The sequence below is a fragment of the Juglans microcarpa x Juglans regia genome, chromosome 3D, assembly GCF_004785595.1.
Source record: "Juglans microcarpa x Juglans regia isolate MS1-56 chromosome 3D, Jm3101_v1.0, whole genome shotgun sequence".
In the NCBI taxonomy this organism is placed as follows: Eukaryota; Viridiplantae; Streptophyta; class Magnoliopsida; order Fagales; family Juglandaceae; genus Juglans; species Juglans microcarpa x Juglans regia.
This window is the reverse complement of record NC_054598.1, coordinates 1,800,722-1,826,371: the sequence shown is the minus strand read 5'-3', so window position 1 is coordinate 1,826,371 and position 25,650 is coordinate 1,800,722. Positions and strand designations below refer to the sequence as shown.

At 34.4% G+C, this 25,650-nt stretch overlaps 3 protein-coding genes across 3 annotated transcripts; all 3 read left to right on the top strand.

The window, feature by feature from the left end:
- The first annotated feature begins 6,045 nt into the window (after window positions 1-6,045).
- On the top strand, window positions 6,046-9,657 carry LOC121254606 (serine carboxypeptidase-like 17). The gene is made up of 14 exons (XM_041154723.1): window positions 6,046-6,305; window positions 6,408-6,544; window positions 7,046-7,122; window positions 7,254-7,376; window positions 7,528-7,630; window positions 7,741-7,778; window positions 7,858-7,959; window positions 8,078-8,164; window positions 8,255-8,407; window positions 8,559-8,630; window positions 8,731-8,849; window positions 8,980-9,093; window positions 9,190-9,244; window positions 9,326-9,657. Exons 1-14 carry the CDS (start codon window positions 6,118-6,120, stop codon window positions 9,407-9,409), a joined length of 1,452 nt encoding a protein of 483 aa, XP_041010657.1. The 5' UTR covers window positions 6,046-6,117; the 3' UTR covers window positions 9,410-9,657.
- Window positions 9,658-12,806: 3,149 nt separating this feature from the next.
- On the top strand, window positions 12,807-17,530 carry LOC121254605 (serine carboxypeptidase-like 13). The gene is made up of 15 exons (XM_041154722.1): window positions 12,807-13,025; window positions 13,113-13,258; window positions 14,145-14,221; window positions 14,343-14,465; window positions 14,557-14,659; window positions 15,168-15,205; window positions 15,297-15,398; window positions 15,574-15,660; window positions 15,754-15,909; window positions 16,109-16,180; window positions 16,260-16,381; window positions 16,737-16,850; window positions 16,928-16,982; window positions 17,083-17,369; window positions 17,403-17,530. Exons 1-14 carry the CDS (start codon window positions 12,829-12,831, stop codon window positions 17,164-17,166), a joined length of 1,476 nt encoding a protein of 491 aa, XP_041010656.1. The 5' UTR covers window positions 12,807-12,828; the 3' UTR covers window positions 17,167-17,369; window positions 17,403-17,530.
- A 1,463-nt stretch (window positions 17,531-18,993) lies between these two features.
- LOC121254613 (serine carboxypeptidase-like 2) lies at window positions 18,994-25,650 on the top strand. Its single transcript, XM_041154733.1, has 14 exons — window positions 18,994-19,376; window positions 19,525-19,670; window positions 22,764-22,840; window positions 22,936-23,058; window positions 23,204-23,306; window positions 23,588-23,625; window positions 23,706-23,807; window positions 24,129-24,215; window positions 24,316-24,468; window positions 24,587-24,658; window positions 24,745-24,863; window positions 24,971-25,083; window positions 25,196-25,251; window positions 25,347-25,650. Exons 1-14 carry the CDS (start codon window positions 19,165-19,167, stop codon window positions 25,428-25,430), a joined length of 1,485 nt encoding a protein of 494 aa, XP_041010667.1. The 5' UTR covers window positions 18,994-19,164; the 3' UTR covers window positions 25,431-25,650.

The window sequence follows — 25,650 nt, the reverse complement described above, 5'->3', positions numbered from 1 at the left end:
TGGCGGCACGCTGGCACTGGGACGGAAGACGCGAGAGAGAAGGGATGGTTCAGTCACTGGGATGGGAGACGCGAGAGAGAAGGGAGAAGGAAGAAGAAGAACTGAAGAAGGAAGAAGAAGAACTGAAGAAGAAGGGGGGGAACGTATGAAGGAAGACATATAAAACGACGCCGTTCCATATTAAGTGGAACGATGTCGTTCAATAATTTTTTTTTAAACCCAGTTGTAAAACGACGTCGTTTTACAGCTGGGTTTAAAAAAAAATTTGGAGTCGGAGTCGGAGCTACAAGGAGCTCCGACTCCGACTCCGACTCTGAATGACTATTCGGAGCTACTCCGAATTCCGACAACTCCGACTCCGTCAGAGTCAGCGTCGGAGCAGAGGTCGGACGGAGTCGAAATTTTCGAAATTTTGCACACCCCTAATTTGGATTATGTCTCGATTCGTGTATCATCCAAGTTCCGCACGGTCGTATAATTTAAGGAAATGATACTTGCACTGTATAATTATTTAATAAAAAAATGAATGAATATAATATTTATGTGAAAAAAATTAATTTTTTAATAATAATTAATTTTTTTTTTAAATAATTACGTTACGGTTATAATTTTACGAACGTACGTAATATTATTTTATAATTTAATGGTTACACAGTATACACGTACGTTAATATTTACTACAGAACCTTAAAAAATTAGTCAACTTCCGATAACATGACCCGGCCCACTTTCCAGCCTTTGAAAACGACAGATTGGGAATGGAAGGACAATTCAAGGGGTCATGGTGGATTCAGCTTCCTCACATGATCTTATTTAATTCTTTTTCATCACAACGTTTTCAATTTTGGCTTACTTCTTTGGCCTTGTTGGTTTTGCATTTGAAGCTTTCTTATGTCCCTCTCCGCAGGTTTGAAAAGTTCCACGCGGCCATATTAACATTCCTCTCCATCTCCCTCATGGCCGTCGTGAAGATGCATATAATTCCATAAAAACGGTAAAAAAATAATATAAACCCAAAACCCTACACCTATTGGCTATTATATATATATTGCTATCTTCTCCGCCTCAGCTCACACAACTTCAACTTTCTGATTTCTTCTTCTTAACCAATCAATTACCCCATTTTCGTATCACCACTTGATCTGTTTAAACAAAGCGCAATAGATCAGAGTCATAACCATGGGGAGGAGCAAAGCAAAGAGGCACAGCAAGTTGATGCACTTTATATTATCACCCGTTAGGATACTAAAGAAGGCCGCGGAGTTTTACGTGAAAAACATGGACGATTGTGCTGGAAGGGTGGGATATGGTGGTGCTGTTGGCTACCCTGCCGTGCACGTTACACGCCTGCCTAAGAGCTTTAGTGTCAATTCGTCGAAGGGTAGCGATGATGAGGATGTGAGGCAGATTTCGAGAACGGTTTCAAAGAAAAGTTGGGAAAATAAGGTGATGAGCTTTGATATGCAGAGGCAACAAGAGATAAGAATGTCTAATATGGGTGCCGGTACTGGAAATGGAATGGGGATCAGGAGTTACAGTGTTGGGTTGGGAAAGATTGGGAGAATTGATGAGGACCAGCCTTGTTGTTTTGATGAAGATGGTGTTATTGTTAAGGCAGACTTGTACCCAAGAAGTAGAAGTTATGCTGTTAAGAGGAATATTGGTGTGTATCGCTAGCGTACTGGATTAGTTAGATACTAATTAATTAAACTGATCACTCATGATGGAAAGGGATATATAAAATGTGAGAGATCGAGATTGAATCAAATGTGTTTCTACTTAATCGCTTGTTAATTAGTTCCCTGTTCCGACTACAAATGTCATGAAATGCATAACATATTTATGGCTTCAGATCATCAATTCATGATTCTCTTCTGCGTTCTGTGTCCAAATACGCAAACTGTACAGAGGCTTCAAAATCATGAAGGCAGAAGATTAAAAAACCAAGCAAACAATTAGAAATATGCCGATGGGCTGTAAGTAGTAGCTAGTGCATGCAGCCAGCATCAAGAAATGCATAAACATGCAAGCTGGTATGGGCGGAAGAGTTTATTGTCTTGCACGCTGATTTAATGACTGGATGCCGACCGTTTCGTTGTTTTTTCCTCCATGAAGTGCTTCCGGACACGCTTGAAGAAGCCAATTAAATTTGATACCTTGTAAGAATAAACCTTTGTAGGTCCTTAAGGATGTTTTGTTTTCGTTAGTATGCTATCCTTATATTATAATTATATATAAGGCCGATAATATATAGCTATAAAAAGGAGGGGTAAGAAACAGAGGGCAGGCTCAATAATAATAAGGCCATTTCGGCCATTTTCATCCGCTTTTCTTCAAAAAATTTTATAATTTAGTTAAAAATCACATTTCTTAAAATTTTTCTCTAAATTTTATTTATTTTTTAAAAACCTATTACATCCAATTCCTTATCATTTTTTTCTATTCTATTAAAATAATATTTTTTTATTCTTTTTTTATTACGTTTTTCTCTCACTTCAATTTACAAACTTAAAAATTTAATATTTTTTTCTTATGTTTTGAACTATTACTCTAGTGAATATTTTAAACAACAATTTAAATTATTTTTTTGCAGGTATGATAATATTTTAAAAATTAAATTTTTTTTTATATTTTCGTAATTATTTTTAAAATTATTATTTAAAACTATAACAAATATGAGTATGACAGAAATTGTTGATAATTAAAAGAAGAATTTATTTTATTTATTGAAATTAAATATTGATAAAAATGATTTAGGAGATAAATAGTATTTTCCTATATTTAGAGAACCAATGTTTATCCTTTAAATCTTTTCCCTAAAATAGAGATTCGGATGTAGGGGGATTTTAACCAAATTTCAAAAATTTTCCTCAAATTATAGGGAAAAGTCCCCTTTAGAGAACAGGATAAGAATACTCTAAGGCCTCCACCCTATGTAAGGCCTCCAAAAATAAAAATGATCTATTTTTTACATTATTTTTTGAAAAATAAAAATAAAAACAATTTCATTAAATAATTTTTATAGTTTTCAATATATGCAAGATCCCATAATACTAAATTTAATATTTAATATAATGATTTTTTTTATAAGTAATACAATGAATTATTTATATTTTAAATAATTTTTTAAGATTTTACTAAATTGAGACACAAAATCTATATTGAGGCCTAATTTTAACTTGTTGTTGTAAATATAAATTCAATAAAAACTTTAAAGATTTTAAATAAAATATCATTTTATTGAAAATTTTGAAAATATTTCATATAATAATTTATATTTTATTGTATTATAATTATGAATGACTCACTTAAATTTTATCTTAAGCCTCAATTTGTGTTAAGTAGCTACTAAAATTTCTAGACACAGATCCCATTATAATTAATATAACTTTTGAGAGCATAAAATATATATATATATATATATATATGAATAATGATATACACTACATACTTTATCGTGCTAGTGTGGTTGCTCGAGCTAGAGACTCACATTCCTATTCTCTTAACCCGGCATAGAAATAAGAAGCTTACCAAGAAAACGTACCGAATAGAATAGTAGAGGGCCACACGTATGTGCGCTAACGACAGTGATACAAGGACCGCACGTGTTAGTATTTTCCGTGTGACATGATGTGTACGTAAGTAAAGGATTAATAAGAAAATAGATCATAAAAAATGTCTAATATGTATCCGTTAAAAGCAATTAATTAATTAAATCTAAAAGTAATATCATAAAAAAGAATTAAATAAATTACATTATAAGAACTTGCTTGAGTTTATACATCATTTTAACATTTTGCTTATTTAATAAAATGACTTTCATTAATAATAAATTATTGGATTAGGATACCTAATCATTTTTTAGCTTAGATTGAGAGAGTGAGAGAGAGAGAGATAAGGTCACGATTTCCACAATTATTGGTCTTAAACATTATCTGAAATTAAGGAATAGACAAAGTAAGTGAAATGAAAAGGATTCTCTATTCAGACAAAGTATTGAATATTAAAATCTATATTTTTTTAACAAAAAAAAGTTGGTATAATTACTAAATATTTGATGTGAACTACTTAAATAATAATCATTTAACATGTACAACCACATCAACAAGTATAATTAAAAATATTTAAGATAAAAAATTGGTATTTCTTGTATGTAAAATATGAACAAAATGTCACAAAATATAAGTGCCAAAATGTGTTAAGACGATGCTGAATAATTAAATGAATGACACCCACCCTCACCCCCTTTTTGCTTCCCATCAATAAAAGTCGGCCTTTCTTTCTTCATGGCCCCCACTCCTTACGATAGATAGAGAGAGACACCCAAACAAACATGTCATGTGCACAATTGAGAAGATCTTTTTGAAGTAATGCTACGTGTCATATCCATTATAAATAAGACACTTTTTTTCGAGAATCAATAATATGATGTTATCAGACAGTCAAAAGTTGAGTATGATGATGATGTAGTAGGTAAAATTTTCAAGATTTTTCGTATTTTGATTTTTTTTTTTTTATAAATATGGATAAAATGTTTTTTTTTTAAAAAATAAAATGAGTTGAGATGAAAGTTAAAAATTAAATAAAATATTATTATAATATTATTATTATTTTAAAATTTAAAAAAATTGAATTTAGATTTGAAAATGTTGAATTGTTTATTATATTTTATGTGAAAAGTTAAAAAAATTATAATGATTAGATGAAATAAAATAAATTATAAAAATAAACGAGACTAGACTAGACCCGTAACTCCACAACTTTACACTATAATCGGTGACTAATAAGTAATAGGTTGAGTGGGTTTATGACAAATCCAAGTTTTGCAGCTCCCACTCTTGTTGGATGTGAAACAAAAAGGGAGGAATCTAAGAGCAAGAGGGCTAACTACTAAGTAAAGCTACGGCTCCTAGGGGGAATCACGCCTTTTTTTTTCTAGTTCAAATAGCCCGAGTCTGACTCATCTTCCGGGGGAGAAGGGAAAGCAGGAGCGGTAGAAGAATAAGTAAAGGGAGTTTTTGCTCCTGTTTCCTTGCGAGCATCTTCCAATTACTGCGTTGAGAGGACGAGACGGCAATGGTTGTCCAAAGAAGCCTAAAAGTATTCACGAGAGCCAGTGAGGCTTGGCGTAGGTTCGACCTACCTGTTTACAACTGCTCGTTTCTTTATTTAATCAAATTTGGAGTCTCGACAAATGACAAAGCTGAGTTCAGTAGAAGGGACAATAAATAATTCACAAACAATGCCACAAAACCAACTATGAAAGCTATCAAATAATAATTAAATATTTACTAAATATTTGATGTTCTCTGAGAGCTACATATACCAACGATTTACTAAAAAAGAATGAGATAATCTTACTATTATTCTGACTATTATTTACACGTGTGATGAGATAATCTTAATATTCAAAGGACCGATTGAGAAGCCGAAGCGCTTTGCTTTGACTCTTTGAAGGATTGGTGCGAAGCCGAAGCGCTATCTATATATCTACCTTTTTGCCCTTTGCACTTTCCACATCATTGGTCATGTGGCTACTATCTTTTTAGACCGTTGAAACAAACAATGGCTGGCTCCTTATCCAGGGACGGTTTGGTAGAACTTGAGATGAGGGGTCGTCAATCATCGTAGACGACATTCAGGCAGTGGAACTGTCACTGGAACGTAGATCATGATTTTATTTCCTAATTTTCTGATTCAAACCCAAGAGATATAGATACAACAGTATATAATATAGTTTAATATTGGAATCTGACACCAATCATCACTAAGAATTTAATACTGCACATTAATTCTATATCTATTTTTATCGAATTGTCATTTTTTTTTTTGATAAAAAATAAAAAAATATGGATTTTTTCCTGTAACGTAATCTTTCACTAAATACTGCATTTTACCGATCGAGACATTGGATGGGGTGCCGGGTGGTATCCGCGTGCAAATCTATGGTAGATTATCTACCCCTCTTCTTGTACAGTACCATTGCTTTGGTTTTGGTGACCCACATGCAACACCTCCTTCCGAGCTTAAATTGCCCAACCCATGAGAGTTTCATTGTTACATGCAAAATTCCTCAGGCAGTAGTAACTCTGACATTCGGTCCTCGGAAGGTTAGATATGGTGATAAAAGAGGTTTCTCAAATGCAGCTTCTGAAAAAGCCATGCATCTCTGTTAACCTCCCAAAATGTATGTTTTTGCCTTGGCTTACTGTACTACTCCTCTCAGCAAATCTGGCTTTCTCTTCCTCCATCGTCAAGTATCTGCCCGGCTATGATGGTGAACTTCCATTTAAACTGGAGACAGGGTGAGCATTTTATGTTTTTTTGTAATGAATTTTAGTCTAATATATATGCAGTGCTGGCTGTTCATCTATATATGCTGATTCCGTGGTGGATTTTGGTTTCAGATACATAAGCGTGGGAGATTCTGAGCTGTTCTACTACTTCATTGAGTCCCAAGGAAACCCACAAGAAGATCCTCTTTTTCTTTGGCTGACAGGAGGCCCTGGCTGTTCCTCTTTCTGTGGACTTATCTATGAAATTGGTGCTTCTCTTTTCTATTTCTACTCATACGCAAGAGTCAAGACTCACAATTTGCTTTGATTTCATTGGAATCTTAAGGACCAATACTTTCTAAGTTCGTGTTTTACCAGAATTACAATTAATGTTCTTGCTTTTCTTAAACTGAAAACAAAAATTATTTTCCGAAAATGTCATCTTTTATGTTCTATAAATATACATTGTCTCTTCCATAATCATCCTCTGAAAACAGTCGTTGAAAATGCGCCTTAATTTCTTACCTTTGTGTAATCTTATGATTTTCAAGTACTCGAGTTCTTGCAACATTAAGAGCATTCTGATTTTGGAAAACAAGATGCTAGACCAGAAAGTGTTTGGTTGGAAGAAGGAATATAATTAGAACTAGTTATATATGTTGAAGCTTTCATAGCTTATACTAGGATTGGCTTCCCTGCTCTTCTTATGGTAGCCTCTCCCATAAGAAAGGGGGAAAAAAGAACATAATCTAACTAATATCTGTGTGCAGGTCCTCTGGAATTTGATATCAACAATTACACTGGGGGCTTACCAAGATTGGTAGATTACCCGTATGCATGGACAAAGGTACCTATTACAGTCTTGTAGAATGCAGCCATCTCTCCCCCCTCCCACTCTGGTTTTTTTTTTTTTTTTTTTTTTTTTTTTTTTTTTTTTTTTTTTACAATTGTTATTAATCTGTGGTGATAAACGTCCAGACAGCTAGCATCATATTTTTAGATGCACCTGTTGGCACTGGTTTCTCCTATTCAACAACTCTAAAAGGGTGGCCTTCCTCAGATTCAGAATCAGCAGAACAGTCCTATCAATTCCTCCGGAAGGTGTGTAAAACTAGTGTTCCAAGAAGCAAAAACTCAAATACTTTTTTAGCAAACCATGATGGTCCAGCAGAGATGTTAATTAAGAGATAAGAGAGATAAGGTCATGGACAAGTTGTTCAAAATATTCATGTGTTTTTTAGCAATGTTGCAGTGGTTGGATCTACACACACAATATCTCCCAGTTCAACTATTTATCGGTGGTGATTCTTATTCGGGCATAATTGTTCCATTAGTGACAAAAAAAGTCTTAGAAGGTAAGAGACACTTTCTTGACAACTAGAATATATGTGGAACTTGAATTTCTACATTGAAATCTAGACCTAATCTTAGTCAGGCTAATTGAGCTTGGTACATGGACTTACAGGTATTGCAGCTGATGTCGAGCCACGGATGAACCTCAAAGTACATTGAATTGCTATACTCTAGCGCTTTAGTTTGCTTTTGCATTATGGTTATGACATTATTCTTTGTAATTACTCAGGGGTATCTACTTGGGAGCCCACGAACAGATTCGGTTATAGATGAAAACTCAAAAATAATATTTGCTCACCGGATGGCACTAATATCAGATGAACTTTATGAGGTATATAGTTTCCTTCCTCAGCCTGTGTCACATTATTTACAAAGTCCTATGTTAAGTAACGCCATACTCAATTTCATACAACATGGTAGTAATTTTGTTGTGGTTTACACCTTTCCAGCAACTCAGAACAAGTTGCAATGAGACTTATGTGAATGTTGATCCATCCAATACCGAATGTGTCATGGCTCTTGCATATTATGAAAAGGTGTGATGAATTGATTGTTCATTAAGGTTTTTTCACTCAATTTCTTCCAGTCCTCTTGCCATAGAGACTGAGTGATTCATGAAATTGCAGTGCATCAAGGATCTGTTTCGTAATGATATATTGGAGCCAAAGTGCGTTTTTGCATCCCCAAAACTTTCTTCAGAACTCGACCGAAGATCTCTCCAAGAAGATCCTGCAGATTTCATTCTCTCGCCACCAAGAATACCTGAATATTGGTGTCGGGTAAATTACATTCCCTTTTCTAATTCTAGAAACTCCCCAAACACACAAATTAAGTGAGAGATGCACTTGTATGTTTCATTTTGAAAGCGATATTACCCACTTCTTTAAACCCAAATAGCCTCTTGGTTAACCTGTTCACTTCCATCTGCAGAATTTTAATTATGTATTATCCTACATCTGGTCAAATGATTTAAGGGTTCAAGATGCTCTGCAAGTTCGAAAGGTTTGTAAAAAATATTCTTGGGTGGTGATAATATTTGAGTTGGTATCATATATTTTATTGAGACACCATTTATGATGACACCACATCACATACATGCCAGGGTAGTGTTTTGGATTGGAGTAGGTGCAACAAGAGCTTATCATACACAAAAGATATCCTGAGTGTGGTCGATGTTCATCGATATCTCAGCAAGCACGGATTACAAGTCCTGGTAGAGAGGTGATTATCGCTTTCAATCTTCTCTACTCAAGCTGGTTATAATTGGACTGTTAGTCGAGAACACTAACAGAGATCAAATCTCAGGAAACAAGCTAAAAGATTCGTTAACCCAAGTTTTCTTTTTATGCAGTGGTGATCGGGACATGGTTGTTCCTTTTGTGGGCACAGAGTATTGGATAAAGTCTCTTAACTTGACTGTTATCAACGACTGGCGACCTTGGTTTGTTGATGGTCAAATTGCAGGGTGAGTAATGTATTTTCTGTGTCTTTTTTATTTTATTTATAAAAAAAAGACACTAAAGATTCATTTGTTGGCTATGTTTCTGCTTGATCAACTTAGGTACACAAGAAAGTATTCAGAAAATGGATATCGGTTAGTATATGCGACTGTAAAGGTAAGTAAAACATGAATACTTGTTAATTATGAATTTAATTTTGATTTGATTTATTAAGAAGTGAGATGTTTTGTGTTGTAGGGAGCTGGCCATACAGCTCCAGAGTACTACCGTAGAGAATGTTACGAAATGTTTCAACGGTGGGTTCATTATTACCCTCTCTAATTCCGGAGTGGAGGAGCTTCATCAATAAAAACATCCAACATTCGCTCCTTGTCGTATTTGTGACATTTTGGTGCTTATCATGTAATTTATTTAGTCAAGAGCAACAACGTTAAACTTTTCAAATTAGTTGCTTTATTTGAGTTTAAGTTGAGATGTGTAACTATATATCGTTCAAATATTAAATATGACAAACATTTGATTGGAAATCCCGATTATCAATCTAGTACTACAAAGATTATCAAAATCTAATAAAGTGTCAATACAAATATTTTGGTAACGATGTAGAAATTTATTTTGAAATATAGGACCTGCCGACGTGAAGGAATTCATTATAAAAAAATTTATGTTACAACTTTTTTTTTAATATGATCCCGGCCTTCACGAAAGAACCTCTCTCGTTTCAGACTCTGTTTTGTTTTTTTTTTTTTTTTTGAATAAACCTCTGTATTTCATTGATGAATCAAGTAATACCTATTTCTGTATCTCTGTTTAAACATCCCACTATACAATCTGGGATAGTCTCTAGCCAAACTTTTTTTCCTTCTAAAAACAAAGCTCTTTTTGCTAAAGTGAGCAACCATATTTTTCTCTCTATGAGCAAATTGGATAGACCAGTTTGCATTATTTTTGAAATAAAACCTAACATCTTCTACTAAGGAACCATAAGAAGTAAGCATTTCTTCTTCCCTGCACACTGCCATGATGATCTCCTTTGCATCCCCTTCAAAGTTTGCTTTTTGAATATTAAGAGTACTGCATAATTCTACTACAGCCCTCAGTGCATAGCCTTCTGCACTTTTTCTAACAATGATGCCAATACCCATTCTCCACTTTTTCTGATCCAAAGAATCATCCCAATTCACTTTGATATATCATTTTTCTGGTTTTTCCCATCTCTGATTATTATCCCTTCTGTTTTGCACTTGTTTATCTAATTTCTCAGAATTCCTCGCTTCTTGAATGTCTCTTACAGTAGCCTTAGCAGATAACAATAAACTCATAGGACTTTCCATTCTATTTTCAATCACCACTCTATTTCTCCTCAACCAAACCGTCCTTAGAGTCACTGCTATTTTCTCTAGTTGGCTCTTGTTAAGAGAAGTAATACACTTCTCCCACAGCAACCAAAAGTCAGCTTCATGTCTGCCTCACTTTTGAACACAGCTTTTCTCACTTGCCCAAATATCATTTGCTGAATGACACTCCCATAAAACATGTATAAGAGTTTCATCTCCAATTTCACACATAGGACAAATTTTATCCTTCACCACTCCTCTTTTAAACAAGTTTGCTTTGGTAGGTAATAAGTCATTCCCACCTTTCCATAGAAACAATTTTGTCACAGCAGGAACTTCTAGATCCCATATCATTCTCCACCTTTCATCATCACCTTCAACTTCTCTAGAACACTCACCATTACTCTTCTCTATTTTTTTTCCTTAAGCACAAAGTATGCACTTATCATTACGTTTGAGACTAAAACTCAAGTTTTTGTGTAGTTTGGTACGAGGAAGATAATCAAGGAGAAAAAATGAAATAGAATTTTCTCTCAAGGAAAGGCAATATAAGAACTACAAAAATATGCTCATGTCACCTTGAAAAAATGGGGCATCTTTATACTCAAAGAGAAATGCTACAGTTATAAGAAGATTTTACAAAAATAAATCTATGTCAGTTTGTGACTTTACATTTGTGAGATTTTTTTTTGGCTAAAGTATTTATCATAGTCAAATAGTTATGGTTAAATTAATTGAGTAAGGGATGTCAATCCAACTAAAATTTTCCTTTTCACTATTTTCGCTCAAGTCAAGGTAGAGTATTGAACTTTTTTGTTTCGTTAGAGAAAGAGAGAAGTTTTAAATAGATAAGTTTCTTGTAGATCTTTGTTAAAAAAAAAAAAAAAAATCCCACATTGAAAAAGTAAAAGAAAATTTATTCTCTTTCTATTAAAACCTATTTTTTTTTTTTTTTTTATAAAGGCTTACGTGGAACTTTGTCTACTTAGGGGTTAGACCTAGCATTAATCAACAACACGTTTTTAATGCGTTGACTTAACAATTGGAATTTTTGGAACAAAAGTGTTAAGATGAAGACAAAGCCATCTAGCTAATTTGAAACAAAATTCAAAAGTGTTTAAACATTCAATTACGCTACCACGTACACGCATCTATATATAGATGCTAACAGAAGTTCACAACAACGCTCTTGATTGGTAGCTCAAGCCTCAAGTGTAAAGCCAACAGTTTTTCTTCCTTAAGAAGAATCCGAGTCAAGAACCAATAAAATAACATATATTATATAATAGAGAAATGTTACAGTTGAGAAGAGATTTTATAAAAATAAATCTATAAATTAAAATAATTTTATATAATACATTATATATTTACTTTATAATAAAAATAATTTTATAATATAATATATAGCACCTCAAATCATATTACTTTATGAGTTTCCTTTTATGAATTTTTACTTTTCGTGACTAAAAGATTTATCTATATAATATATATCATACTCTTTTAATCTAAACAACTTGTTTTGAGAGTGGATATTTCAAGCGTGACAAGAGATTGGTGAAATACACTAGCTAAGGTAAAAATTAATTAAGCAACTTTTGAGAGTGTGAATTTAATTAGTTTTGCTGGCACAAAAAATACCATCTTCTCAAAAATTGCTGAAACGCATCACTTATATATGTCGTCCTTAATAGTTTCAATATATCTGAAAAACCATTCGAGGGTGGAAAAGTTGGTACTTGGAGTTCGGATAGAAATCTCCCATGACAGAAAACTCACATGGCTTTAATTTAATGCAATATCTCACGATAACATATGTAGCTTTGAAGATTGTTCATGGATAGAAACCTCGGGGGGTGATGGGCCTAAATTAAATGATACACAAAACACTTTTCAAATTAAATTCAATAGCTCTAACCTTTCGTTACAGTCCCATCAAGGGTGGAGCGGGAATTCAAAATAACTTGAACTCCGCTAACTTTATACCGGTCCCTCAAATTTGGATTCGGGTTGTTTTAATTCCAACTATATCCGGATCCGGGTTCCAACATCCAGGTATCAAGCGAGGAAGCCTGGAACTGGAAGGTTTGACTTTCAGCTTTGGCGCTGGCTGCTGGAAATGATTCTGACAATAATTTGGAAGACTATTGGGGGGGGGGGGGGGGGTGGGTTTGGTGTTGATAAAGAAAGTTGGATGAATTACCCCACAGCTAGCTAAAAAGCCATATTCAATCGCTACTGTATTCCCTTGAAAGTTCAGTAAGTAGGAGGAGGTACAAGACAAGTGAAGAACACCAGATACACCAACATGCCAACTAACTCTCGTGCATCTTTGGGTCATTACACGTGCCTAATTCACGTATGTATATCTTATTTATTCCTTGTTATTTCCATACTTGAACATAAATGCATTATTGGGAATCAAACATGATGTGCCCAAAGAGAGCGGTTTTGTTGAATTCATCAACTAGTAGATTAATGCACAATCTACGCTTCACTGCACTTCTCATACTCTCAGCTTTCTCTGCCATTGCCGCCTCTCAATCGCTCGTTGAATATCTTCCGGGATTTTCCGGCAAGCTACCCTTCACACTTGAAACCGGGTACCATATTTTTTTTCAGTATATTTGCTTCCCCAACTGATCTTTTTTTCGTCCTTTTTAAATTATGTCTTTGTGTTTTGGTAATAGATACATTGGAGTTGGGGAAGTCGATGAGGTGCAGCTATTCTACTATTTCATCGAGTCGGAGAGGAGTCCGGTTGAAGATCCTCTTGTTCTCTGGCTCACTGGAGGCCCTGGTTGTTCTGGCTTCTCTGCACTTGCTTTTGAAATCGGTCAGTTCTCTCATTCTTGAAACGCTGGATCCACGTTGAAAATTATAAAAGATTGTTTTAAAATTTTAAAATGATTTCTAACCGCGCAAGTCCTATAAGAGCCTTTGCGTTGGATTATTCAACCCAATCTTTAAATTTGATTAATATGTAATTTTTTTACTTTTAACCAATACTCAAAACTTGAAATCTCATCACTATCTCTATAATAGTAAAATATTATTATTTTTATTATTAATATTTCTTTAATTAAATTATATAGATGAACATTACTTATATTATAATTTGTTATAAGATAAGATTATTGCAGTATTTTGTACTTTATAAATAATTAATAAAAAGTTTATTAATATTTTCTCATATTATTATAATTTTTGCATGATTAGAGATAGATGCAAAAAATAATTTCTTAGTTATTTTTATATTTTAAAAAATATTAAAAGAAAGATTATTAATATTATTTTATAAAAATATAATTAACAATAAGAAAATGTATCGTAATTCTAGAGATGAAGTTACACTAGAGAGAAGGAAAAGGAAAACACATGAAATAATAAAATATTAGAATGAAGATGCTACAGTTCCCTTCATATATGACTCTAGAGATGAAGTTACTGCATGTCATCTTCTAAATAAATTGTGTTTAGCTAATTTAATGTAGTAGAAATTTAGTGGACATTCTTCAAAATAAATTTAGCCAAATGCCAGTGCTGTAAACTTGTCTTTTTTTTTTTTTTTTTCTTTTGAAAAAAGAAAAAAGGTGGGTGGGCACACTTGTCATCTATACGAAAAACTCACTTTTTATGACAAATTATACTCTTTCAAATTACTATATACACTTTTTTTTTTTAATTTTAAAAAAGGAAATACTCATGGAATCTTGGTGCAGGTCCATTAACTTTCGATTATGCAAATTACAATGGGACTTTACCAACTGTCCTAGAGAGCAAATACTCATGGACCAAGGTGCTTAATTTCAGATTGATCATTCGGTTTCTGCTCAATTAGTAATGCAGTTCTTACTAATTTTATTGGTTGAGATCACCAAAATTAATCAATCAATTATTAATTAATGTTATGGTAACAGGTGGCCAACATTATATTTATTGATGCACCAGCTGGAGCTGGATTTTCATATTCAACAACCTCCTCTGGTTATTACACCTCGGACACAAAATCAGCAGCACACACCTACACATTTTTGAGGAAGGTGAGGGTAGAATAATATATTATACTTTTTTAAATGCTGATCTATTTGTAAATTAATTAATTTTTCTTTTTATAAACGTGATTGTTGACAGTGGTTACTTAAGCACCCAAATTTTCTTGGAAATCAACTCTACATTGGTGGTGATTCATATTCTGGCATTATTGTTCCTCTTCTCGTTCAAAATATACTAGAAGGTATTAGCTAGAACAAGTTCACTGGAAATATATATATATATATATATATATATATATATTTGTTTTTAGAGACAAACACTAGTAATTATTTCATGAGTACTGCTATTCTAAGGCTTCTACACCATACACTGCTTATGTAATATAATTTAATTTGGTCCTCGTTTGGATAATGAGATGAAATGAGAAGATTTTAGATAAAAGTTAAAAGTTGAATAAAATAGTTAGAATATTATTTTTTAATATTATTATTGTTTTGAGATTTGAAAAAGTTGAATTGTTTATTGTATTTTGTGTGAGAATTTGAGAAAGTTATAATGATGAGATGATATGAGTTGAGATAGTTTCTCAATCCAACTTCAAATTGTAAAATTTGAATCTTACAAATCAAATCTTACCATTTAAGTCATGTGAATAGTGTGTTTTATACACCATCAGCTTGAGAATAAAATCACTCTTATTTCATTATCTCTGATCATAAGCTTATACTTTGGTTTATAATATGATACAGGTTTGGAAGCAGGGCTGAGGCCAGAAATGGAACTTCAAGTACTTAATCTAATTAATCATATAAAATTCTCACATTTTATGTTATTGCCAATCACAGAAGAAGCATTTGATTCGTTTTGAATTGAAACAGGGATACTTGCTCGGAAACCCAGTGACCGATTCTTTTACTGATGTGAACTTTAGGATTCCATATGTGCACAGGGTGAACCTCATATCAGATGAACTCTATAAGGTGATTTGACATATATAGATATTAGGCTTGCAAATGCCGGTTAGGTTTCTAGCGTTTTGCTTTTTTTGGCATTGTCATTGTCATATTCATGTCATCAAACAAGGATTAAGTATTTGCATTCTTTCTTTTATCAAAATCTTCTTACTCGAGATTTCGAATGCTTGTGCTTTTCCAGGATGCCAAATTATACTGTTCCGAGGATTATGTAAATGTAGATAGTAACAACACACTTTGTGTTACCGCTCTTCAAGCAATTAAGGAGGTCAGTGGCCTTACTACCTTCTGTTTTGGTTGATGGATGTCACTTCTAAGATCTACAGGGCACTACAAATTTGCATTCTATTCAATTTTGCAGTGTCTTCTACAAATAAACCTGTGTCAAATTCTGGAACCTCAATGTGCTTTTTCATCTGGAAAACCAAAGGAGCTAGAGTGGGATTTGAGAGCTCAGGAAGACAGAACCATGAATTACCTTCTCTCTCAATCTACACTTCCTGAACTGCAGTGTCGGGTAAACCTACTGGCCTCTCTCTAGTTAAATGAGTTTGTAAACATTTGCTACATCATATGCTTTTGAAATGTACAACAATTTCTGCTGGTATTGCTGCCTTGAGATGTTGGCTTTCTGATTCAATATTACACACTTACTTGCATCCCCCAAAAAAAGTAGAAGAATTGAGGAATTTGATTGATTTATTCTCTATATATAGGGCTTTACGTACGTGCTGGCTTATAAGTGGTTGAATGATGAAAGGGTCCAAGAAGCTCTTCATGTTCGAAATGTATGCCAATTGTAAGTGTGGTTTGATCAACTTGAATGGAAGAAATTATGACTAAATATGATTTAATGTTTACTATCAGGGAACCGTCGAATCATGGAAAAGGTGCCCCAGAAATTTTTCGACTTACACAGAAGATGTCAAAAGTACAGTTGCATATCAGAAGAATCTCACAGAAACGGGTCTCCGAGCTCTGATATACAGGTTCTTGTCCTCTTGTAACAATTTGTTTCCGGCTATCAGGATTGACTAAGAACCAAACTTAATATGCTGAAGTCACTCTACTATAAGCAATGCTGCAATTGGTTCCCTATTAACATAGATGAATTCAGACATTACTCTGCCACAGAATTTGTCCAACTTTAGTTTTATCTTACCAGTTTGGCTTACTCCAATGATTAGAATAGCTAAATGAATCATATATATATAACAGCAATGGGCTGCAGAGGTCGTGTATAATATAAACTAGCATGATTCAAGATACCGATCACATAGGCTACTCTTTTAAGTGGCCTGTGCCAAAAAATTCCGATTTTTCACAGTGCACTTCTCCTTGCAGTGGCGATCATGACATTTCTGTTCCTTATATTGCTACACTTGCGTGGATAAAATCTCTTGGGGTGCCTGTTTTTGATGAATGGCGTCCATGGTTCGTCGAGGGTCAAATTGCAGGGTGAGTACTTCTAGGATTCACCTTGGTTCTTTAACATTAGCAGGTGTCATATCTCACATAGTTCTACTCTTTTGCAGATACCAAGTAAAGTTCATGAATGATCACTACAGGTTGACATATGTGACTCTAAAGGTAAGGGAATGTTTTAATTCTCATCCTTATTTATTAGAATGCTGTCATGATTATGAAGAAATTACAATTAATCAATCTTCCACTACATATGTATAAACAGGGTGCAGGTCACACTGCTCCAGAATACAAGCACAAGGAAAGCCTTGCCATGGTCGATAGGTTCTTTGCTCGTTACCCAATCTAATTGATTGTGAAAGGCGGAAAGACATTTGGGAGATCCCTATTCTAGACTGGAGAAATATTTCGAATAATCGAAGTGAATAACATAGTTTAGTGTTAAATTATTTTGTTCTAGGATCAAGCTTGCTTTGAAAGGCCTAGGAAATTGCTTGCTTATTTGTATCATGTGGGTGGAGAACCAAGGTGTCCGGATGGCCGTAAAGCTAGGTATCAGGAAATGAGCCAGACCTTGACAGCTAGAAAAGCCGCCATTGTATGCAATCTACGTTGGCTTTTTTTGTGACTGCCAATATAGTTTCCGCCGTAATAAACTGATTTTGTTGTAGTGATATTTCACTTCCAACTTATAAATGTTTTCTGTTCGTATTTTTGGACTTTCTATTCTTTCTTTAGCTGAATAAGCATGCAAGTATGTTTACGTTCTCTTTGTTTATCAAAAGAAAATCAGCATGCATGAAAAATGCTCCGTTATACAGACAAAGCTAGCTAAATTAAGTTAGTTTAATGATTTTTTCACATAAAAAAAATCTGAAATTTCCATCCTTTAAATTCTTAATCGAATTCTGAAAGAGATAAATATAATATTAAATACTGATTAAGCGAATTAAGTTCGAACTCACTCGAAAATCACAAATAAGCATCATTAAATATTTTTATAAAGCGACATTTGATTAGTCAATTAGATAAGTCTCTGGCGTTGGGTACCTGTTGCGGAATTGTGTGACGTGGCATTAGGCACGTTACTTTTATATTATTATTTTAATAGATGAATTAAAAAAAATAACTCGATTTGAGAAACCCATCTCATCATCTAGCGCCAAACTCATCACTTATTCGTGTTCTTCGAACCTAAGCCAAAAGAGAAGGGAGAGGTAAAATAAACTTTATTTAGGACTAAACATAAACACTTAAATTTCTTTCTCGATAACATCCAATGATGCAGTAACAAAGTAATCAGTCTCACCCTCTCTGCGATGCTATGGGGATGTGTAGCACAACCACGCTTCGCCCGAACCAGGCACAATGAGCAAAAGCAAATAATACAAACCTTGTTTTTTTTTTTTTTTTTCTTATTATTAATCTTCTCTCGTATTATATTACACACAATAAAAAGAAACCCACATTTAGCTTCAAATAATAAACAAACATCGTAGCCGTCGAGATGAAAACTTTGCTGCAGTCAAGTGCTGGGCTTTAACCTCCCTTGCCCGCTTACTCCCTGGAGGAGTGTCGATATTGTGTGACACATAGTTGTAATTTTCGTGACCTGTGGGAAGTAGGTTCACCCTTCACATTCGTCAAAATGAAGCTTTTCGTGGGTTAGGGTTCTGGACTTCCAAAAATTGGGAAAGACGATGGCAAGGTGGTACACGGGAAAGCAAAAGAGCTTGCTTTGTGTCTGTGTCCAAGGGAAGGGAATTTGCTTGCATGTGACAAGAGCTTGCATATGAAACAGTGTTTTATTTATCCACGTGGAGGCCTGTGTACGTGGAGGCCCGTGTGCAAATAGAGTTTTTGTAACAAAAATGATAAACGTTGGACAAGGTTCCAACACTCGTGTCTCTTTGTACGTAATAGGTGCAAATTAATTCATGTATACTTGTTCTGAAATGATTTTAGCAAACGGGAAATTATCTCTTTTAATAAACACCCATTGTTATCTGCATAATTAAGTTGACCCCTTTCCTGCGGATTTATTTAATTATCATGCTACTCAAATTTTGAAATTCTCTCTTTCAAAAGATATATTCTCATATGGAAACAGTGATTTAATTCATCCGTTTAATGTCCCAATATATATAGCTAAAATCTACTTTTCACGAATCTTACCCACGTGATACTATTTTATTGGTATGAACAACTTAGGCCTAGCTACCAATAAAACCTTGTACCCACGTGATACTATTTCTCTCCGGAAAAATATCATCAGCAAACTAGCAACTCGAAAGAGCTCCTTGCTTTCTGCGTATTTACCACAAAGCACACATTACAAACGGCCAAGATGAAGACCAGCGTGCCAGGCCAGAGACCCAAAAACCTATTCAATTCAAGCAGCAGCTACAGTAGTAGTAGTAGTAATCTCACAATGTGGTGGCCGTCTGTAGTAGTACTTGTTCATATATTGCTCTTGATCTCCAACTCGGTTGAGTCGCAGTCCATCATCGACACTCTTCCAGGTTTCCCCGGCAAGCTTCCCTTCAAACTCGAAACTGGGTCAGTGTGTACACATACATGCACGCATTTATTATAAATTATGTCATTAATTATTAGCATGGAATATATAATTGTTAAATCATGTGTACGTACTAGTATTACTTCTTCTGGTTTTAGTTTAATTATTTATATGCAACGAATTTTAAAGGTACATTGGCGTTGGAGAGTTAGACGAGGTGCAGCTATTTTACTACTTCATCGAGTCTGAAAGGAGTCCTAAGGATGATCTTCTGGTGCTCTGGCTCACCGGTGGTCCCGGTTGTTCTGGTCTTTCTGGCCTCATATATGAAATTGGTATGCTGTATTTGATCTTCGCATCCTTCTCGGCGCTGATCTCCATCACCAATTTTCTAAACTTTTCGTTTTCTTTTATATGTTTATTAATTAATTTTTCAAAGCGGTAAAACATTAGTCTGATCTAGGAGGATCCAACCCGCCGACGTGGTTGGTAGTTGACTCTCGGGTCCTGCTATCTATGAAAGATTGTTAGATGGGAGACTTTTAATTGGGAGCAAATTAAATGCTCGTGTCTGTCATGATGATTAATGATGATGATATCCCAACAAAGGTCAAACTAGCACGTGCAGAAAGAAAGTTATGTCAAAACCAAGTTCAATGAAAAATGATTTTGATTGCAACATAAATTTCAAAGAAAGAAGATGACACCATTCTTAAACATAGGAAAACCTTCAAAACGGTCTGTGTTTCTCATTTACACCTACCAGTAGAAATCCAACACATAGTATACTTATTATATTTATGGTGGATGTGCATCCAGTTAAACCTCCTCCCCTTTTTCATTTTCCCTTCTCTCTTTTTAGTACATTCTTCATCTTTATTTTCATCTTCCTCCTCCTCGTCTTCTTTCTCTACGAACCAACCTTTTGTTGGAACAGATCTACAGTGCATATGCAATAGAGCATTTGGCGGAGGAGCAGTAGATACAACAATAGATTCATCATCAATGGTTTTCTTCTTTTCTCCCTTCTTCTCTCTCTCCTTAGTATTTTCGTCCCTCTCTCTCCTCAAAGCAGCTGCTATTTTCGTCCTTTTTAAAAAAAAAAAAAAAAAAAAAACCTACACCCAATATTGCTCAATATCCATTTCTATGAAATACTGATAGTCTGAACTTTGAATACTTAAATCAAGAAACAAACATGTGTCAATTACTTCTTTACAAATCTAGAAAATTCAAACAATATTCCATCCACCAACTTTAATAAACAAAAACGATTTGGCTTCAAAATATGACATAAATTTAGCTGATAAAAAGAAGTAACTACATAACTCAATCATTTACTCAATCTGGCATTGTACACAACTTGAGAGCTCATGGATTGCTGGGATACATGAAAACCCCAACTCTAGCCCCCATGGATTTCGAATCTTCCCATAGCTCTCTCAGTCCTTGAGGGGAGCAACAATCACAGATTTGTTGAAGGGGAGAGCAAGCCACCGGGTGGGGGGAGGGAGGGAGGGAGAGAAAGCGATGGAGGGTGGGGGTAAATCAGAATTGTAAAAAAAAAATAATAATTACTTGTGTACGAGTCTATGTTATAAGGGAGATGCTACCAGCTAGTCAGGTGTAATATCTACTTTTACTCCCGCAAACGAGGGGCTTCCACATATGGGTTGCAATAAAATAGTCAATACACCCGTATGCAGCTGATTAAATATTTTTAATTTCTATCATTTCTTCCCCCCTCTCCCTCCGCCGTCGCTCTCTCTCTAAATTTTTCTCTCTCTCGAAACCCTTCTCTCTCTCTCTCTCCCCTTCGATTGTTGCGCTCTCTCTCTCTCTCAAGCCCTCAATACTCCTGTTTTCACAGAGGCATTTGATGATGCACAGTCCAAAGAGAGAGACATTTCTGTTTTGTTCTATTATATATATATTTTTTTTTGTTTCTTGTTTTTCTAATGGGTTGAGTGAGAAAGATTTTGAGTGCTCTGTATAGAGAGAAATTTTGTATTTAATCTGATATTTCTCTGTTCTTGATTCAATCTTGAGTATACATTTTTTCTTTTACTGGTTGAGCCACTTACATGCTTGATATTTCTTTGTTAAAAATGTAACTGGTTGCATTTGATTAATCAAAAAACTATAGACTAATATAAGTCGTTTAGCAATAAACATAAATCTTTTCTAGTTTACCAAATCCAAATCAAGAAATGATTAGCTTGAGAAAAGTAGAAGGGGGCATTGCTGCTGTTTGAACTTTAGTGGAAGAGCTTTAGAAGATATTGTCAAAAGAGAAGAGAGATGGATTCGTTCTAGGGAGAGAGGTGCTGGGAGATGGGAGAGAAATGATTCAATAAAGTAGACCACACTATAAAATGTATAAGTCTCATATATGTTAAGATTTTATTGGTTGGAGTAAAGTAAAGAATGTCTTCCGATCGGTCTGGAGGTTTTCTCATGTTATAATCTACTACATTTCCTATGTGGCAGGTTGTGATTTGTTTGGTGTAAATTGACATTAGTCACCCGACTGGTCCGAAATTGCACTCTTAAGCATATGTATTTTTGTCCGTCGATGATTTGTCTGGTCTCTAATTTTTTCAGGTCCAATGCAAAATGAAAAAGACTATGCAAAGTGAAAAAGTATTTTTGAAAAATATTTACCGAAGTTTTTATCTATTTTTATCTTTTTTCAAACTTTTAGTTTCCAAAATAATATTTTTAACTTTTATGTTGTTATTCTTTTTCACTTTTTTCCGATATACGTTTAAGTATTTTTATATTTTTTAGGTTTATTTATCAAGGGTATTTATGTCACAATTTTTTTATGTAGGGCACATTGCAACCTTTTGATAATGTGAGGTGATTGTCAAAATATATTGATAATTTAAAGGATGATTGTATATTGACTGATAGTTTGAGTAGACTTTGTAGGATCAAGATCAATCTCCTCGAGGGATTTAGATTTGTTAGAGTTCTTGACCAAACTCTAAGATCTAAAGTGGGAAAGAAATAGACCCAGAAAATGAGTCCTACAATATTTATAACTATTCGAGTGAATTGCACTGACAAGATTAAATACTTTAAATATTATGTGGCCCACTTCGTATGTTTATCACTCTCTCACTTTAGGCTTTAAAAGTTCAGTTAAAAACTCTTTAAAAGATTCAAATCTTTCCTTGAGTTATTGTCTTAAATTAAGCGCATAAAATGTGAGATAAATAGAAAGCATGAAATGCAATCTTATAATATTTATCGAGAATTTAATGTTATAAAAAAAATATTCACACGAAGCAATAAATGTTGTACCAGAAACATTTCCCAATTTGTGTTTTTTCATCTAAATTTAATTTTAAACGTCAGTTACCTTTAATATTTTTTATTTTTTATTAACGGCCATAATGACTATAATTGACATTCTTGTGTAGGTCCTTTGTCTTTCAACTACGCAAATTCCAGTGGGAATAAACCAACATTCGAGTTGAATCCGTACTCATGGACAAAAGTATGAGATTTTACAATACGTGTAGACTTCACATATAGCCATTTCGAAAGTTGGGACATTTTATGATTCTAAGATAGTATATATGAAAATTTTAGGTTGCCAACATAATATTTTTGGATGCGCCGGTTGGCACTGGATTTTCATATGCAAAAAGTTGGGAACTATACAACAGTAGTGACACATCATCTACAGCACAAACTTATGAATTTCTGAGAAAGGTAAGCGAACTCGATCAATTAAAGGATCATAAGTAAATATATATATATATATATATATATATATTTATCTCAATAACATCGTATATATCTAACCCATGTCATGAACTAAATAGCAGTTGTATCTTGTATACTTATCATGGTGCAGTGGCTCGTGACTCATTCCAACTTTCTCTCAAACCCACTCTATATTGCTGGTGATTCTTATTCAGGCATCACTATTCCCATCATTGTTCAAGATATATCAAATGGTAGGCTTTGATTCTTTTGTTCTTTGCCTTATTTTGTTTCTGTTTCTGGCTAGGGGCAAGGATTACTTGAAACGAATTTAGCAAGAAAATTTAAGCTGTTAGAAAGAATTCTGAGAACTACGTGGTACATTTATTACTGAGAACTAATAGAGTCTTCATATGTATATGATCTTATTAGAAAAAATTCGTCTCAAGAATATTCAGCAAGAGACATTATTCTTCTTCTATGTTACTTGCTGCATGTGAAATGATTTCTTGTATTATGACGTACTATGCTGTAGGAAACGAAATTGGGCATCGGCCACCAATGAATCTCAAAGTACGTAGTTTTAGATTCAATTGTTGTATTATGATTACTCTCTCTCTCTCTCGTTGGACTCAATTGAAATTGGGACGCAGGGCTATGTGCTGGGCAACCCATTTACGGATGTGATTTTCGACCTGAATTCAAGAATTAAATTTGCCCACCGAACAGCACTTATATCCGACAAACTTTATCAGGTGAAGTACTGTTCTTTATTACTAATACTTATGTTCTCATCAGGTAATGCTTTCCCCTGTATTTTGACGTGTAAATGATAAAGCTTAACAGTTGTTTTAAATGACTTTATAAACCCCTTATTTTGGTGTACGCTTTATTTCTTTCCATTTTTTTTTTACATCAAAATTCTATTCCAATATGGTGCTTCTGCAGAACTGATACTCTCTCGTGTAATTTAATTCTACCTTTTAGCTGCAAAAAAATAAAAATAATAATAATACTTATAATAATAATTCATTAATGTAAAGTATGTAAATATACGATCCATGTGTTTATAATAGTCGACTAAAACAAGCTGCAAAGGCGAATATATGCGTCCAGATCCAAACAACACAAAATGCATGGAAGATCTTCAAATAGTTGATGAGGTGAGTGAGATCAGTTAGAATTCTTGGTTGATTTACATTAATCATGTCCTCAAGTTTAATTGGGCAATGCATAGTAATTTACCGATGCCGGAATTCGTAGTGCATCGCCAAAATATATACTCCCCACATATTGGAACCAAAGTGCGCTGCATACTCCCCAAAGCCAAATAAGCTTTGGAATTGGAGCCCACTCGGTGACGATTTCTTTGAAATACTCACTTCAACACCTCAAGTTCCTGGACCATGGTGTCGGGTATCTCTCTCTCAAACACGAATTTTCAACTCTTCGTGAAAGATCAGGTGTTATTGTCTGTCAAGATTTTCACTATTTTACATCGTACAACCCTGTTTTTTTCTTTCTTCTACCCCAGAACTATGACTATCTGTACTCCTACATTTGGGCAAATGATAAAACGGTGCGGAATGCTCTTCACGTCCGAGACGTATGTTCCAACCACTTCCATATAGTGCACATCTGATTTGAGTTCAGAAGAGTTTCAGTTATTTAAGTACTTTTGAGTTGGATCAGGGAACAATAACAGACTGGGACAGATGTAATAAGAGCCTAATATATGCACATAATATCATAACTAGTATTGATTACCAGCAGAACCTCACCAAGAAAGACCTCCGAGCTCTGGTTTACGGGTACTAATAAATGTACATCTCTTACTTCTCTATCTCTTTTTAGGCTTTCTACAAGTCAATTTCAGTCTCAGCTCTCCTAACTTGAAGAAGCTTTTCTCTTTGCGTAGCGGCGATCACGACCTGACGATCCCGTATGTGGGCACACAAGAATGGATAGAATCACTGGACTTGTCTATAAAGGATAACTGGAGACCTTGGTTTGTCGATGGTCAAATTGCAGGGTGAACTTCCCTGACTATCTTCATTTCTGACCTGCTCATTTGTTTTCGTTTGATTTTCCATTTTCTAACTTTACTACCATCTCATGCATTACAATTTTTATTTTTATTTCTGCTATGTCACGATCTATACAGAGAAAAAGTACAGTTTGACATTCACAACTATAAAGGCAAGAATTCTCCACGCGATGGCAAAATAGTTCTCTATATCATAGTCAAGCAAAACTTTTATATAAATGTAGTGTCATTTTGGTTTGTGCTGCAGGGTGGGGGTCACACTGCACCAGAGTACAAGCCTAAGGAATGTCTCGCCATGATTGATAGATGGTTTTCTTACTACTTCCTATAGCACGGATTATCAAATAGCTCATTCTCATTCCAGTTAGCTCGTTTTTATTGATGTAATAGTTGGAGAACCTACAAGTAGCAAGTGTTTTGTCAATAAATGGCTAGCTGTACTGTAACAGGCTCTAGATCTACAATGTTCTATTGAAGGTGAATCAGTTAAGATCCATCTGCATGCATAAACAGAGAAAGCACCTTCGTATTAAGACCGCCTTGTTGTTCCA